Source organism: Gavialis gangeticus, unplaced genomic scaffold, assembly GCF_001723915.1.
Source record: "Gavialis gangeticus isolate Ggan-Ray unplaced genomic scaffold, GavGan_comp1, whole genome shotgun sequence".
Lineage (NCBI taxonomy): Eukaryota > Metazoa > Chordata > Crocodylia > Gavialidae > Gavialis > Gavialis gangeticus.
The window spans coordinates 1,562,420-1,579,213 of NW_017728998.1; the positions used below are offsets into that span (position 1 = coordinate 1,562,420).

Consider the following 16,794-nt stretch of genomic DNA (forward strand, 5'->3'; position numbering starts at 1 on the left):
GCGGGCCCCTGGGCGGCCGGCCGGGCCGGGCCGGGCCCGGCCTGAGGGCAGCGGGGGTGGGGTGCTGCCCTTGTGGGGTGCTGCAGCTCCTGCGCTCGCCCAGCCACAAGAGGGTGTCTGAGGGCGCCGGGCCCTGCGGAGTGCCGCACTAGTGCGCGCCCAGACCCGGCACAGGGCTCCACCCCGTCCAGACACTTGGGCACAACCCTTGTCTTGCTGCTCCTCGCACGGACAACCACGTCTTAAGTTCTGCGTGTCTCGTAACCGAGCGCTCAGCCCCATAGGTGCGTGTACAAACTCAGCGCAAGGCTCACCACACTGGATTTACCAAATCTGCTGCTCGCATGAAAAATGAACAGTCTAACTTTGAGGGTTTTTCAACCTGTTTTCATTAGCAGACCCCTAAAAAAATTCCTGCGGAGGCGCAGCCCCCCTTGAATTAAAAGCATGTGAATACCCACGCTTACAATTGATTGTGGTCCTCATTCACCGACCCCTGTAGACATAACCTGCGGGTCCTTGCGGAGCACAGGGTGGAAACCGCTGGGCAGCGGCCGCCCATACGTGCGGTTTTGGTTCCAGATTACGCACTCGGATACATGCTTTTGGTCCCGGATTATGCATGTGGATGACTCTGCGTTTTGCACAAGTGCAGATTTGGGACCAAACATCACCTTAGCACAAGGTCCCTGTGGTAGGACCCGCGTGCACGGGTGTCCCATTTAGCTCAAGACTAGCGGGGCAGTTTCTTATTGCAAAGTAAGACACAGCTGTAATAGTCTTCATGGTAGACAAAGGGCTGGAACAACCCGTGTGTTAAATGGGATGATGCGTTTAGCACTAGGTCATGGTGCCAGTGCAGTGTAGCTGGTTATATGGCTTGTTATAGGGTGCTATGCTGGGAATTGAGCGAGTTACAATGACAGCAGTTCTTGCTCGTGTGAAAGCAAAAGCTATCGTCAAATAGATTTCCTGTTTGGGAAGAACAAATCAAGAGTTAAAATAACATTCAAATATTGTGAAATTGCTAACGAGTTATAAATACCATTTTGTTAGGTACAACTGACTGGCTTTAAAAGAATAGTTTTTCAGCATATTGAAACGTGGCACTTTTCATCTGTCCGGTCTATACACGTTATGTTTAAAGCTACAATTTGCGCAGCAGAAAATAAAATTATATTCCTCTAAATGTCTAGTGCAATTTGTGCTCAATGTGCCTAAATTAACTTAATTGCACCACCTGACAAGTACTTCTGATGTTAAAAAAAAACAAACAAACCCCAAACCACCCTTCTCTCCCCTTCAAGGCAGCATACAGCAACAGAAAAATGTGCCATTATAAAGGTATATGATGTAAAAACTGAGTTAACTTTCAAATTATTCAGTATTATCCAATCTGGCGTTCTGGAGACATGCAGTAGTTGCCTTCTATTCTTTGTCACTTCCACCACTTGCATCCATTAGCTGTGCAGCAGCATCCGTGCGTTTTTTTCCATCAGTGATTACGTTGTAAGATTAGAGCTTTGGTTTAAAGCTCATGGTAATGACTTCTTTAGGTGTAAGCAACATAGAACAAGTATTTCCTTCTTGACTTCCAGTCTTTCCACACCTGTGCTGTTTTTTCCAATTATAAAACTAAGGTGGTGGAATGAATTAGTCTGGTCCACCGGTGTTTCTTTTGCATTTGAGACATGCTCCATAATTCAGACTGACATCCTTTTCTTTTTAGAATAGGAAAGGTCGGGAATCAGAAGCGAGTTGTTGGTGTGTTGCTGGGCTCTTGGCAGAAGAAAATATTAGATGTATCCAACAGTTTTGCAGGTGAGTGTGTGACCTGTCCTGTTCACAGCCCATCAGTCTACCTGCTATACCAATTGTTAGATGTTGTTTTGAGATGGGCCACAAGACTTCTTGCCATTTAGCGAGTCATAAAACTGGTATTTACCTTGCCACAAAGATGCTAATTACCTGCCTACAAAACAGTCCCTTTTCCAGTTAGTCTGGTTCTACATCTTTTCCCCAGCAGTATCCAGTGCACAAAACTTCAGAAGCAGCTCTATTTCGTGTTCATGCTAGAGGTTTCTTTTTTACTCTAAATGAGTGTTTATTTTGTAACTTGAGTTGTACCCAAGCAGGTGCTATTTTAGATGAGATGCTACATATTTATAGGAAGATCTAATATTGTGTCTAAATTTCAGCTCTTTTTCTCAAGCAGTGCCCAGTGAGAGGACAACAAGCTAATTACATTTTGCCTGTAATGATTCTGTTACATATTGTTTAAATTGTAGCTTTATTTAAAAGCTACAACTTAAGAGCAAGAATGATGAGTGGTTGATTAGCTCAGTTGGTTAGGTGGTGCTAATAATGCCAAAGTCACAGGTTCAGTCCTGCTATGGGACATGAGACCTGTCCTGCTTCAGGCAGGGGGTTGGACTCGATCTCTTAAGGTCCCTTCCAGCCCTAGTTCTCCAATTTCTGTTTAACAGACTTCATAGAAGTGTAGCTTGTTCATCTTAATTCACCTTATACGGAAGACTACTTTTTCCTTATACAAACTTCTGATCCAGCGAGCTATCGTGTTCTGTTAAGTTCTTGAGTTTGCTTTATCAGAAGTCTTTTCCCACCAATATTGAGTCAATTACTCCAATATGAATTGTTTTGTTTACTATGAAACACTTCGTTGCCTGCCAAAGTAACTTACAAGTTGCCTTGCTTTTACTTGTATCATCTTAAAAGTGATTCTGTAATTATCAGAAAACCTTTCTGTGAGAGAATCTGTTAATGTTGCCATTCAGTGTTATAGCAGTTTGTGTAACCCAGTAGAGCAGAGTGGTTGCACTCTGTCAATTCAAAATAAATTATTTTTCCCCATTGGCATGCAAGAACTTGTGAAACACATTTTATTTTTTTCTATGGTAGTTTTCAGACTAAAATTTGAACTACTAAATATTGATCTGTTTTGTTTTCAGTTCCCTTTGATGAGGATGATAAAGATGACAGTGTTTGGTTTCTAGACCACGATTACCTGGAGAACATGTATGGAATGTTTAAAAAAGTTAATGGTAAGTGCAGCTTTTCATGGGAGTAGCTGTTTTCCTAAAACTTGTCATGGATAAGTTAGTACAGGATAAGCTATGGTGCAAATAAAGACACAATAAGGTATTCCACACTACCTCCTCATGTGGACACATTATTCTATACTGCGAGTGTCTTTCAGGGATTAACCTAAACCACGTTCAGCACTCTCGAACGTTCATATAGAGAATTAATGCAAAAATGTATTTCTTTTAAATTCAGACTACTTCTTACCCACTTCCACATATAGACAAATCCTAAGTCGTCTGATATGTCAGAGGTCTTCGAAATAAAGAGCTAACACTTCCTGGGGATTAAATAGCTACCACAGAAATTCACAACTATGTTGTGACCCATTCCGTACTGGTGTACTACAGTCTCTTTTCCTTCTTATGAGGGGACATTTGAATTACAAATTCAGATTTTAATTGATAAGCCATTTATGCTACTTGATCTTACAAAGAAAGGCTCATTCTTTCTTTACAACACAGGGGGCCAACTTTTTAGCAGGCATGCCACACATTAAGCCCTGCCCCTACATGCCATTCCAATCCCCTTCCCCTTGCCCAATCTGCTGCTCTGTTTTCTGCTCCCTGCCCAGTATGCCGGTGTGCTACCTGCCATCTCCTCGATGTGTTGCGTGCCAGTGCCACTTTTGGCACATGTGCCGCTGGTTGGTCACTTCTGCTTTAGAAGATTATCAGGGCTAGTTGAATATGGAGAGGCTACAGTATAGGTGATGTGGAACTGGACTCACTGGCAGGGAGGTCGCTTCCAGTCCTACATTTCTAGAGCTGATACATAAGGATGAATGTAGAGTCTATGCCTTGGCAATAAGCCAGCCAAAAACACGACACTTTTCTCTGGGAGACTGTCCTTTGAGACAGCTGAGAAGCTTTGACAAGAGCAGAATGTGACTGCTCATGTGATTAAGAAAGAGAAGGAATGTCGAGGTGTTGATTGTAACAAGACACCCTCATGATTTGGACCATCACCGTCATAGAAGTGGCTACTTCCGTACATGCTGTCAGGATACTGAGTTCAGCCGAAGCCCTTCTGGGGCGAGGTGGGTAGTGGAGTCCCCCAGGGCTCAGTCCTGGGGCCTGCGCTGTTCAATTTCTTCATCAGCGATCTGGATGATGGGGTGGATAGTAACCTGTTTAAATTCGCTGATGACACCAAAATTTGGGGGGAGGTGAGCACGCTAGCAGGGAGGGAGAGATTGCAGAGGGATCTGGATAGGTTACAGGGGTGGGCTAACAGGAACAGGATGCGTTTCAATACGGACAAGTGCAGGGTGCTGCACTTGGGCAGTAGGAACCAGCAGCACACTTACACAATGGGGAACTCCCTACTCGAGAGCACGGAGGCAGAAAGAGATCTTGGAGTCATTATTGACTCCAAGATGAACATGGGCCGACAATGCGAGGTCATGGTTGGCAGGGCTAACTGGACCTTGTCGTGCATCCACAGGTGCATCTCGAGTAGAGCCAAGGAGGTGATCCTCCCCCTCTACGCGACGCTGGTCAGGCCACAGCTGGAGTATTGTGTCCAGTTCTGTGCGCCCCATTTCAAGAGGGATGTGGACAATATGGAGAGGGTCCAGAGGAGGGCCACCCGCATGATCCAGGGACAACAGGGCAGACTCTACAGTGAGAGACTGCGGGACCTGAACCTATTCAGCCTCCACAAGAGAAGGCTAAGGGGGGACCTGGTGACTGTCTATAGACTCACTAGGGGGGACCAGAGGGGTTTGGGGGAGACGCTGTTTCCCCTAGCGCCCGCTGGCATAACAAGGAGTAATGGGCACAAGTTGATGGAGAGGAGGTATAGATTGGACATCCGCAAGAACTACTTCACAGTTAGGGCGGCTAGGAGCTGGAACCAACTTCCAAGGGAAGTGGTGCTGGCCCCTACCCTGGGGGTCTTTAAGAAGAGGCTGGATGCCTACCTGGCTGGACTCATTTGAGTCCCGTTTCTCTTTTTGGGGTTTTTTTGTTGTTCTCCCGCCCTGGTGGGGGGTCGGGCTAGAAGATCTACTAGGTCCCTTCCGACCCTTAATCTATGAATCTATGAGTCTATGCCAAAGTCCACCTTTTGCCAACTTAAATAAAGGTTGTTTTCTATGGAAGGTGTTCCAGAGCCTGAGTTTACTGACCAAGATGCATCTTATTACTAAAGCTTCTCCTGATGGAGTACTGTGTAGTTAATTCAGGGGAATGCACAAAGGAAGTGAGTGTGCTGTTCATTAGCAGAGCCCTGCATTTCATTTATACAGTATGCACCAATTTCTCAAAGTGCTTGGGTACAAAAATCATTCAGTATGTATTTATGAAACCCATTCTTCCATATTTACCAAACCACCTTGCAGCTAAGAATATTAAGGTCCTAGCCTGCTCTCAGCCTCATCCATCACCAGTTCAACTTTAATTAGGCTAGATATCAGGAGGCGCTACTTCATGGTCAGGGCGGCTAGGATCTGGAACCAACTTCCAAGAGAAGTGGTGCGGGCTCCTACCCTGGGGGTTTTTAAGAGGAGGTTGGATGAACACCTTGCTGGGGTTGTTTGACCCCAGTAGTCTTTCCTGCCATAGCAGGGGTTTGGACTAGATGATCTACTCAGGTCCCTTCTGACCCTAGAAACTAATTTAATTCCATTTCAGTATTTTCAGGTTTTTACAGATGTGTATCCAGAACAGAAGTGGAGTTAGCTATCTTTTTTTTCTTTCAAAGCTTGGGCAGAATTTGTGGTTAGATAGTAGCTATATTTGAGCTTTAGTATCCCTCTGTATGAAATGCTTCTCTGTCATTCTGGCTCTAATCTTTGGTTGTTTTTTTTCCCAGCTAGGGAAAGAATAGTTGGATGGTATCACACAGGCCCCAAACTACATAAGAATGATATTGCCATCAACGAACTGATGAAAAGATACTGTCCTAACTCTGTAAGTACCACTCTTGCAACTCTGCTTATGGAACTTCTGGCAGTCTGCAGTTCCTACCAGCCCAATCTCCAATTTGCTGTCATGACACAATAAGATGCAGCCTGACAGCTATGAAGCGAGTAGAGAGTACAGATCTAACTCCTACCATAGAGACAGATCTTTCCTTTGCTTACAGTTAAAACTTCTAGAGAGGCTTGTAACACCTAGAGAACCAATAGTTGACTGCGAGATCCTTCATCTAGTCCTTCGGGTGACTTTATCATACTGAAGTGTATGTTTTTTTTTTTTCTACTAGGTATTGGTAATTATTGATGTAAAGCCAAAGGATCTGGGGCTGCCCACAGAAGCTTATATTTCAGTTGAAGAAGTTCACGATGTAAGTGTTCAACAGTTCAGTACACGTTATTTTCCAGTTCATTTAGGATTTCCTGAAAGAGGGCATACTTTGAGTAATAGATAAGTTAAAACATATTGCTTGGTGTGCATCAATTTGCCTGTTGTGGTCTAGTAGGGGATGTTGCATCAATTGGTCCTGTGCCTTTACGTTAAGTTTACTGAAGCTAGAATTTAAACCACAGTTGTAAACTTAAGTTTGTTGAACCAAGAATTTCCATTCTTCATCCTCTTGAAAAAAGGACTGCTTCTCTTACTTGTCCTAAGAAACTCTGTTGCTGCTTTAAACAACTGTTTAGATTTAGAACACTACTCTTCTATTTCTGACATGCTTGCACCCGTGCAAAAATGGCAGCTGACACAGCAATAGTTCAAGTAATTAGATACTAATTTGCATTTTCATCATCTTAGTTTTAAATGTTTCTTGCCTTTTATCTCTAGTAATCATTCATCTTCCACTGTACATAGATGTGTTCAGTAGTAGGTCAGTGACAGATTTCCATTCAACTTTGCCTTTTGCTAGATTCCAGGCAGATTTTTAAAAAATTGGTTCTGTCAGTGTGTCTGAGGCCCATTGTGGAGAAAAGCAACTATTTACTCTTAGGAACCCTACTATTACAACTATCAGATTATTTCTAGTTTTGTGAATGTGTTGGTCTGTATGAGACTTTCTGCTTTTCCAAATGCAGAAGGCACAAAACTGGCTACTTTGAGGGTGTGCGCACACTGTACTCTGTTGTAGTTGTAACCCTGTTCACCTTCCATTCTTGCACCTCAAAGGATGGGACTCCGACCTCCAAGACATTTGAACATGTGACCAGTGAAATTGGAGCCGAGGAAGCGGAGGAAGTTGGTGTTGAACACTTGTTACGGTAACTTTTTCTAACAAAAAACTCCTTCAAGGGTTGTATGGCATGCTACAGCATCTAGGAGAGTGCTGACTGCTTGCTGGGGGGTGAGGGGGAGGTATTGATTTGTATGTCATCTACTGAGCTCCTTCCTAGTAAAGTGTGACTTCTTCCCAAAAATGTCAAAAGCATTAATTTCATCTTGTTCCTTGAATGCTGGAAGTTAGCTTGAGATGTTTTCAGAACTTTACTTTATAGATGAGTGCAAAGTGGAAGCCTTTTTGCTGTTTGAATTGATAGTGGAAACTGCTATTTTTGAAATCAGGAACACAGAGTCAGCCAAGGCAGACTTTGTAGCCTTTCTACCTTTTGAGGCTCTTAACAACCATATGGGCATTGTTTCCCTTAAGAAAAACTTGGATTGTTTTGCAGATTTCAGATCCTTCAGTGAAAATTGAAGTCTCACAAGCCTGCTGTAATGAGGTTTTATACCTCCTATATAGGTGTACAATCTGTACAAGATCAACTTGCCCAGATCCTCACAGTGAGGCATCGACAAAGGATTTAGTAGGACCCGAGTCTTGTCTTCTGTCCCTCAAACCAGGATAACTAGGAAAAGCTGATTTAGAAAGAGAACACCCATGTACACAAAAAGCAACTTAAATCTCTATTTTTAATACACCCAGTGTCAGCCAGTTTTTTCTTGATCTTTGACTTGAATCACTTTGTCAAGTAACTGAACTTGTTTTTAATTCATCTTCCCTTCTAAGCAACACTTCATTTCCGAGCTAGAAAGACCTATAAGTGACTGCGGTAAAGCGGTGTACTAATACTTCTCCTTCCTGTTGTGGACGTTTCAGAGATATTAAGGACACAACAGTGGGCACTCTGTCCCAGCGCATCACAAACCAGGTCCATGGTTTGAAGGGACTGAACTCCAAGCTTCTGGACATCAGGAGCTACCTAGAGAAAGTGGCCATGGGCAAACTACCCATCAATCACCAGATCATCTACCACCTTCAGGATGTCTTTAACCTGCTGCCAGATGTCAACCTGCAAGAGTTTGTCAAGGCCTTTTACCTGAAGACCAATGACCAGATGGTGGTAGTCTACTTGGCTTCTCTTATCCGGTCTGTGGTTGCTCTGCACAACCTCATTAACAACAAGATTGCCAACCGGGATGCAGAGAAGAAAGAAGGGCAGGAGAAAGAGGAAAGCAAAAAGGAGAGGAAAGATGAGAAGGAGAAAGACAAGGAAAAGAGCGATGCCAAGAAAGAGGAGAAAAAGGAGAAAAAATGAAATGTGTAGTTTTTTATTTGTAAATTAAAATCTTGTAATCTAAAATCACTGTGCTGCTAGAGGGTTCTTTTCACCTGTTGAAGTGACTGGGGAGTTCTCTATTTTTGCCTGTTTTGGGAGGCACTCTCATATGCACTTCCCTTGCTTCTGCATCTGACAGGCATATAGCTGAATAGAGTGGGGAGGGAACTTGCTCTACACAGACTGGCAGCTACAGCAAGAAGCAGGCAGCCTTACTGTTAGGAAGGCCTGTCTGTTCAGTCCTTAGCACTGGAGGGAAGAGGTGGGGAGGCAAAGGCAAGGTCACCAACTGCCGCTTTTTCCATTCTTTACCAATGGAAAAGACCTGCATCCCAAGATGCTCTTCTGTCTCCTTTTTGCATGGCTTTGGTCTAAAAGTTATTTGAGGTTTATACTATATGGTCTGTAAAACTGCTAGACTGAATGCATGACGCCTGCACCTGTGCTGCCACTGCTTGCCATCTTAACGTTCTTCTGGCACTTGATCCTGCTCTTAGGGCTCTGCACAGAGGACGAATTTACCTGCCCCATCTGTTGCTCAGGAGACCTTGAGGTTGGGCCTTCTATATTGTTTATTTTCAAAGAGATGATTAAATGGTTTGGTTTGTAACTCTTGGACTTCTAGTCATTTTTAATCCTGGAAGCAAGCGGCAGGTGATTTCAAGGCAAATTTGCTGGAGTGCGAGGCATCCCAGAGAGAAGAACATAGTTCCAAGATGGAAGAAGTGTTAACAGGAACAGAAGCAGAGAATACAGATTGGCCCATGAAGATGAATGCCTTAGTAATTTGCCCTGTGGTAAAGCAGGAAGCAAATGCATATCTGCAGAGTTGCTAGCCTTTCCAAACCCTGCCAGTATCCTCTCTGAAGGGTCTCCCCACACCCACTCATCCTTTGTTGAGGAAGAGCAAGAAGTTCAGAGCTGTACCATCAACTGAAAGGAATCTCCATTTAGAAGTCATATATTTATATCTTGTAATGCTCCCGATGCAAGGCATGTGGGAGGGAGGTAGCTGGCTCGGGGGACTGACTTTGCAGCCTGTTCCCAGAGAGCTGTGGTTTAGTCTATGTTCATGACCTGTACAGAGAACTTCATGATCCTTAGCAATCTCAGCATGCAACTCTACTTCTCTGGGGTTCAGGAAGATATGGAGGGAGTCGCATGGGAACTACTGATCTGGTGGAAATGCTGTAAGTTTTACCTGAAGTTTCATGCATCTCTGAGCTGTAGCCTCAGTTTGGTTTTGAACCCCTACCAGAGACCTGAGCAGACAAGTGCTGCTTTTTTAGCTCCTTTTCAAGTCATTCTAGTAGCGCCAAGGTAAAAGTGCTGCGAGATAACTCATCTCCATCTCAAACTGTTTGTGTCAAGCCTGTAGAAAGTCCCAACAGCACCAACTCCTAGGTGCAAGAAGCGCCTTCCAGGCAACCAAAGTTGTGCCCTGTTCTTTCCCCTAAAGCTATTTGCAAAGTCCCCCGCGATTCATAATTTTTCATACACTCTCTTTTCAGAACACAGGCATCAGTCTTTCTTCTTTTAAATATCTCTTAAAAGACCAGCAACAGCAGTGACCAGTGTCCAGAGCACAGACCCAGCTAATGGTAGGGCAAAGAGAGCACGTGGCTAAGGTACAGAAATGCCACTGGCATCCTGGCTAACGATCTTTGTGCAAGACAGCTTGGCACTGAAGTGACTTGGAGAAGGCACTGGGTTTTCTGTAGCAGGCCAGTTTATAACAACTTCAGACTAGTCACAAAAAACCCCTCTTAGCACCAGAGCCCTGTGCCAGCCTCAGCAGACATGAGAACAAAGCCCCTCCTGGGGCATTCGTCATCTGCAATATTAGAATTGAGAGCAGCTCACACAAGAGCTGAGGTCTGAAGCACTCACTTAAGGATGGAGAGAAGCCACGTCCTACTGCAAGAAACAGCTCTCCTTCCACCCAACGCCAGAAACATTCACTGGCCCCACAGCTCTGCATACTCTAGAGCAAGGGAGTTCAAGATCCAGCCTGCAGGCCAAATCCAGGCCAGAGAGCCAGCCTCCGAGTCTCCGGTTGACCCACGTGAGGTGTGCGCCAGACACGGCAAGGGATCCACACTGCATGTAGCATTATCATGGGGCCAGTCCAGGGCCCCCAGCACACCAGATCCTGCCCACACTCTGGCTGGCCCAGGACAGCATGGGTGGGGATGAGCCACCCACGGCACCTGCTTCAGCTGGTCTGGGGCAGGCACCACGCGCAGCAGTCCTGGATTGGCCACAGCATGTGCTGGGTCTAGTTTGTTGGCAGGGGGCAGTCTGTGGGCCTGATCCCACCCCTGGAGCTGGCCCTGCACCACTCATGTGGCCCATGGAGCCAGATGAGTTTGATGCCCGTTCTGGGGACACGGCCTGGCCCCATCATACCACAGACGATATTGCACTCCCTCAACCTTGAGGGACAGCGTAAGCACAGGGATCAGAGAGCTCTGTGTACGCAGCCCAGCCAGGACAGGAACCAGAGCTGGGCTCGCTCCGAGAAACCCCGAAGTGAATGCAGCAGGTACCAAGCTTCTGCAATGCACGAGACAGACACGGACTTCTAATGGGTCTGCAAGGTTCCCTTCTTAAAAACTAAAACCAAGCCAAAAGCTGTCCCCACCACACAGCCGTTCGGGGCCTTTTCCTCCTACCAGGGCAGTGGCCTACAGCTGTGCAGAGCCGTCCTGTCCAGGCTGGATGTTGTAGTCCAGAAGAGCCACGGGAGGGGGCGCCCAGCGCTCACATTCAAGCCAGCCTGTTCCAAAAGGCCTCCCAGGAAGGAGCCTTTGCTCTCCGTGTTTGTGCTGGTGCTCTAGTAACAGCTGGCTAACGTCCTCCCAGGGCAGCAGAGAGGTGTGAGTGGGTAGCACGAACCTCCCTAGGCAGAAGTCTCGCTGGAGCTGGGGGGAGCCAGGAATGCCGCAACTGTGGCGCCGACTTGGCTGAGGTACATGGGGGCTGCCCGCCTGCCTCCCGAGGCCATAGGAGTCTAGCTCTGCTATTTACTTCGGCTTAGGGACAGCTGCAACTAAACCTTCAGCCCCCAACTCCAGGCCCTGTAATTACAGAGGAAATAGCTTGGAGAAAGCCTGCTAATAATCGGCCTCCACGCCTTCCAAGCGGGTTTGGCCAGGGACAGTCAAATGCTAACGACATCCAGAAGAGGCTTTCTGCAGCGGGGCGAGCTGCCAGCCTAGTCTCGGACCAGTAGTGGCAGGGGCGAAAGCGCCGTCGCGCCTCGTGCTGGGACTGTGACGAGGAGTCGCACAGACTCCAGGTCGTCTTCCCTCCAAGTGCCACTGGAGCAGAACGAGAGCGGCTCGGCTCGGCAGCCTTGGGCACGGCGTTTTGGACCCATCCACAAGCCACTTGATTACAGGTTGGGTCAAGCGAGGCAGATGTAGGGCAGGAGCATTTGCTCCTCAGTTTAAACTCTACTCATTCTCCAAAAGGAGCAGGAAGGTGGTTTGAATGCTCTCATTTAACAGGCTGACCACTTGCCCCCCATTCATGTGAACGTTCAAGTCATAACATCGGCCACGAGTGGCAGAGAATTGAGACCGCCCCGGCACAAGAAGCTTCCTCTTGCCCCTGCTTCGGTTCATCACCGCCTACATCTCACAAGGCCAAGTGCTGCATTAGCCCCATTGCTGCTCTCTGCCGCTGTGCAGACCGCTCAGCATTGCTCGAGGTCAGGGCTGGCGCCCCCTGTGCTCTCCCACCAGCCCAAGGGAGCCAAAGGGGAGGTAGGGAGCTGCGCCGCACTGCGGGGATGTGCCCTCCCAGCCACTTCAAAGCTGCTTTAGGTCTTGCCTCTGTATTCCTGGCCTTGCTCTAGCTGTCTCTAAGCTTGCAACTCCTGGCCTAACTTCCAGTTTGACCACTCAGACTTCCTACCCTCCATGCTCAAAACACAGCTTACTCTTAACAGAGGCCAAGCAATAGTGGGGAACAGAAAAAAAACACTGGGCACTCACCAGTCAGGAGAAAGGTGCAGCTGGCTGGGCCTTGCAGGCTGCTCAAGGCCAGGAGTGGGATACAAGGGCTGTCCGCAGCAGGCAGCTCCTACAAGTGTGGCCGTGCTGCGGGTGTGGCAGCAGCTGCAGCTGTTGGCCATGGAGGGTCCAGTGCTCTAGCACCATTGCCGATTGATTGATTTGAAGCTCCTGGTGTTTGGCTCCTGTTCCTGGACCTTCCTCCACAGCTCCATGTTGTGCTGGGGAGGTAGCGTCAGATGCCCTGCGCACGTGTGCACCCTCGCCTCGTCCAAACTGCTCCTAAATGCTTCCTCCCGCGGCCCTGCCTGCGCTGACCAGCACCTGAAACCACAAGCGCAGCAGCTGCCAGCTCTGGTCAGCACTTCATCCTGTGCTTGCAATTAGCAGCCTCTTCCCCCTCATTTGTCAAATCCATCCAGCTGGCAGGGCCCTTCCCTGGGGCAGGGAGCCATCTGGCTTGCATTGCCCGTGATCCCCTGGCCCACCCCTGGGTGCTACACCACCCTGCGTGGCAGGCCCCTGGTGCAGCACTGAGTGCAGCGGTTGGCCCATCTTGGTTGCAGTTGCTCGCAAGCATCCTCACTGCAGCACGGAAGTGGCGTTTTCAGAGCCTGTTGCAGGCTGTGCCATGCGCTGGTAAGAGGCTCCTGCTGCCGCTGCTCTATGTGGGCTCGGTAGAGGAATTCTGGCTTTAAAGGGCTTCCCACACGCCTGCACGTAACCCCCCTCGCAATGGGGTTTCATCCCAGGCAGGGGCAGGGGTGAGCGCAGGGACCCTGTACGCAAGGGTCAAGTTTAGCAGCTGGTTCTGGAGCAGAAGGTGCAGATGGGGGTTCCTGCGGCCTGCGCTGAGCCCTGGAGGACAAGCGTGGGGCCCACAGCAAGCCCAGGCCGTCCTCCTGGGTCCTCAATTTGTTTGGCAAAGCCACGGGAGGCCCAGGCTCCAAGTGCGGTGGCCAGGCTGGCACTCAGCCCTGCCAGCCCCCGGAGGCAAATTTGCAAGTAAAACCGCTCGTCTTCCTGGAACACGCGACGGTGGCAGGGACAGCCCCTTCCAGGCAGCATCGGCCTCACCTCCAGCCCCGGCGGCTGGAGCGGCTTGCGCTGGCATGTGGGCCGGATGCAGCCGCTGGCCATTCGCGCACCAAACATGGGCATGTGGAGCACGTCCACGCGCCAGCCCTAGCCCTCTTGGCACGATCCGGGGCAGTGGGAGGGAAGCTTGTGGGGCTGGGGAGGAGGCCCCATGCTCTCCAGCAGGCCAAGCTCTGCTGTCCTCCAGGCCGACAGCGGTCAGAGCTGCTGGCCCGATGGCATCCTGCCCACACGCTGTGCCTGGACTGCTTTCCTCGGCCCTACCTTAGCTGCCCGTGCCTCCTATTGCCCAGGCTGCAGTACCCGGCTGCACTTGGTGCAGGTCCATCCACACCACCTCGCAGATGGCAGGTGCAAAGCCGTGTGGTCTCTATTGCTGTCCCCCGGCTGCGAGGGCAGTGAGCACAGTTCCGGGCCTTGCTTCCCTTTAGCTGCAGTGGCCTGGGCTGGCCTGGCCGTCTCCTGCTCATGCAGGGAAGAGGCTGCTGCAGTCATAGCCTCCTGTACCACTCCGGGCAAAGGGCCAGGGGCTCCCTGACTCAGCTCCAAGCCCGCCTGCCAGGCAGAGCTCGTCACCAGCCCTCTCCAGACTAACCTGCGCTGGGGTGTTCCCTTTGACCCGGAGGGCCAGGGCTGAGAGTAGTCATGGCTCTCCCCTGCCTCTGTGGCAGTTCCCATCAGGACAGGTCAGCCAGCAAGGCCCCAGGCAAAGCCAGCTCCGAATTCAGTGCAGCACCCAGAGCCACTGTCTGTGGGGCACGCGCTGCCTACCTCAAGGCAGCAAGGGTGCACGCAGGTGAGGGCCGAAGAGCAAGGGCGATCGCTGCGCAGGTTGGAGCACACGTGCAGCCGGTGCCCAGGCACGGACCAGTGATGTTGCGGAGGAGCAGAGATGGGGACGCACCTGGTCTGCACCAGCTGGACGCACAGGGACAGCCCGGCTGCCATGGGCCAGACACACCACGGCTTCAGCTCTTCCCTTCTCCTTCGCAACCCCCAGCGTGAAGGGGTGGACAGACCAGGCCGCCTCCCTGGGGTCCCCCCCCCCACTGTCACAGACTCACGCACAAACTGCACAAGCAGCCGCTTATTGTTTATTGCACAAGAAATCGGTGTCACTGAGGCAGGATGGTGCAGTACAAAACTATCCAGGTTACCCATCAAAAGCTATTGCCTTTTTTTTTTGTATCCATAGACTTCGTTTCTGTACAGATATGTACATGGATGCTCTCACACACGCACGCTCACACGCACACACCCAGGCGCTGCTGCTCACAAGTCTGCCACAAAAGGGCTCCGGGGGCAGCAGCTCAGACTGGCAGAAGCTTCCGCGTAAGGAATTGGCATCACGGCAATGGCGGAGGGCCTGCTTCTGCCTCAGTTCTGCGCGTCTGACTCACACCAGGGGCGGTGAATCCGGAGAATCAGGCCCCGAGTCTGCGCTTAGGCCGGAGACCAGGCCCAGGCCACGTGAGGGTGCTCAGCTGCTGGCCACAGGGTGCGGCTGGAAAGGTCGTTGCTCCAAGAAGTTAACGTGGCTGGTTGGAGATGGAGATGCCCGTTTCGCAGCCCCCGGCTACAGGCCCAGAGTGAGACTGGGGTGCTATGTGCTCAGACTGGGACGGAGCTGTGCGGCGCGCACCGAGGAACACCATGGCCAAGTGCTGCCTCCCACTCATATCATTAAATAAAGAGCACACGGGCCACACGCACTCGCAAACCAAAACGCAGCAAGCAGCACAGCCCCGAGCTCCAGAGCCAATGCCCCAGGCCAGGCCAGCCTGCCCTGGAGGCCTCCCCGCCCCCAGCCCGAGCTTCTGGGGGGCCAGATTCATAAACCCACTCGCTCTGTGCATGACCCCGGAGAGCCCATGAGCTGCGGCATGAGGAAAAGGGCAGTCAGGGAGGGTGGCTCCCTGGCCTGGGGCCCGACCCCTTCCCAGGAAAGCCAATGGGAGTTGTGGCCTTGCCTCTACCAAGGGCTCAGATATGTAAGACTCTGTGGCTGCCAAAGCCAGAGCTGACTTCCCATTTTGCCCCCGTGTAGCAGGACGCCCCAAGAGGCAGGAAAAACATGAGAAGAGCTCCCTTTGAAAACCAGTGCCCCCCTCTCCTCCCCTTTTAACTGCAGCTCATTATACAAAGCCCCGTCCTGGCTCTGGAGCGTGGCAAGTGCCCTCGGCAAAGCGGCCGCGGTGGCCTGAGCTGCACCGGGGCAGTCTGGGCAGCTCTGGGCTCTGGCTGCCCATGGCTACAGGCAGAAGCCTCACCCCAAAGGGCTGCAGGGACATGGCCCAGCAGCTCCAGGATGCGAGAAGCATGAACACGCGGCACAGAGGAGTAACCGGGTGTGCTCTGAATCCGCTGCCTCTCGCTCCTGCAACACCACGTGCTGGGGAGAGGTAACAATCGCGCCCACGTCTTTGGTGTGAGGTGGCTCTGCCCCGGGCACATGTGGGGATAGGGAGGCATTTGTGGGAGAGGGGGCAGGAGTCCCTGCTGTACCTGGGCCTCAGACCCCAGGATCAGGAGCTCAGGCACTGGGCTAGGGACAGTTTAGCATGAACGTGTCCAGAGACCCCTCCCCAGGGGGCCTGATGCCCCTGCCCCACTCAGCAAGGTGCTGGTGCCCTCCCTGCCCCCCAGAGCAGCTTGCACTGCTCTGGGAGGGAGCACAGGCCTGGCCCCCTCAGGCGGTGCTGGCACAAGTGACAAGAGGCTGCTGCTGGCTGCAGCTGCCTCTGGGGAGGAAGGAGAGAGGAACTGGCATGAGCTCCGCCCGCCTCCACCCCAAGCAGGTGCTCACAGCACGCAGCCTGTTCCTGGCACCTGCTGGGCCCTCAGGCAGCCTGGTCAGGCGGGGAAAGGCCAGCTCCCTCACTCCTGGCCAAAGCCCTCGGTCTCCTCGATGGCATAAAGCAGCTTCTCCTTCAGCTGTTCGTAGCTCTTGTAGGGGGGAAGGTCCAGACGGTTAAAGCTGGCAAGACAACGAAGGCTGTCAATGCAGTGCCCGCCCCATCCTCCCCGCCCCGCAGGTCCCACAGCAGGGACCTCCCCTGTGGCTGCACAAACTGGACGCTGCTGAGCAGAGCGGTGCCC

At 50.6% G+C, this 16,794-nt stretch overlaps 2 protein-coding genes across 3 annotated transcripts in view; one reads left to right on the forward strand and one right to left on the reverse strand.

Moving 5' to 3' along the window:
- The window catches only part of PSMD7 (proteasome 26S subunit, non-ATPase 7), a 9,500-nt gene extending 312 nt beyond the window's left edge, over nucleotides 1-9,188 (forward strand). The window contains exons 2-7 of the mRNA XM_019505343.1: nucleotides 1,730-1,821; nucleotides 2,970-3,062; nucleotides 5,920-6,017; nucleotides 6,313-6,393; nucleotides 7,191-7,282; nucleotides 8,119-9,188. Of these exons, the coding sequence (XP_019360888.1) occupies nucleotides 1,730-1,821; nucleotides 2,970-3,062; nucleotides 5,920-6,017; nucleotides 6,313-6,393; nucleotides 7,191-7,282; nucleotides 8,119-8,557 (895 nt within the window). The 3' untranslated portion in view covers nucleotides 8,558-9,188. The remainder of the gene's footprint in view (nucleotides 1-1,729; nucleotides 1,822-2,969; nucleotides 3,063-5,919; nucleotides 6,018-6,312; nucleotides 6,394-7,190; nucleotides 7,283-8,118) is intronic.
- A 6,739-nt stretch (nucleotides 9,189-15,927) lies between these two features.
- Nucleotides 15,928-16,794, reverse strand: part of WWP2 (WW domain containing E3 ubiquitin protein ligase 2) — a 41,978-nt gene continuing 41,111 nt past the window's right edge. For both annotated transcript variants that reach the window (XM_019505344.1, XM_019505345.1), the window contains one exon: nucleotides 15,928-16,672. In XM_019505344.1, the coding sequence (XP_019360889.1) occupies nucleotides 16,573-16,672 (100 nt within the window). In that variant the 3' untranslated portion in view covers nucleotides 15,928-16,572. The remainder of the gene's footprint in view (nucleotides 16,673-16,794) is intronic.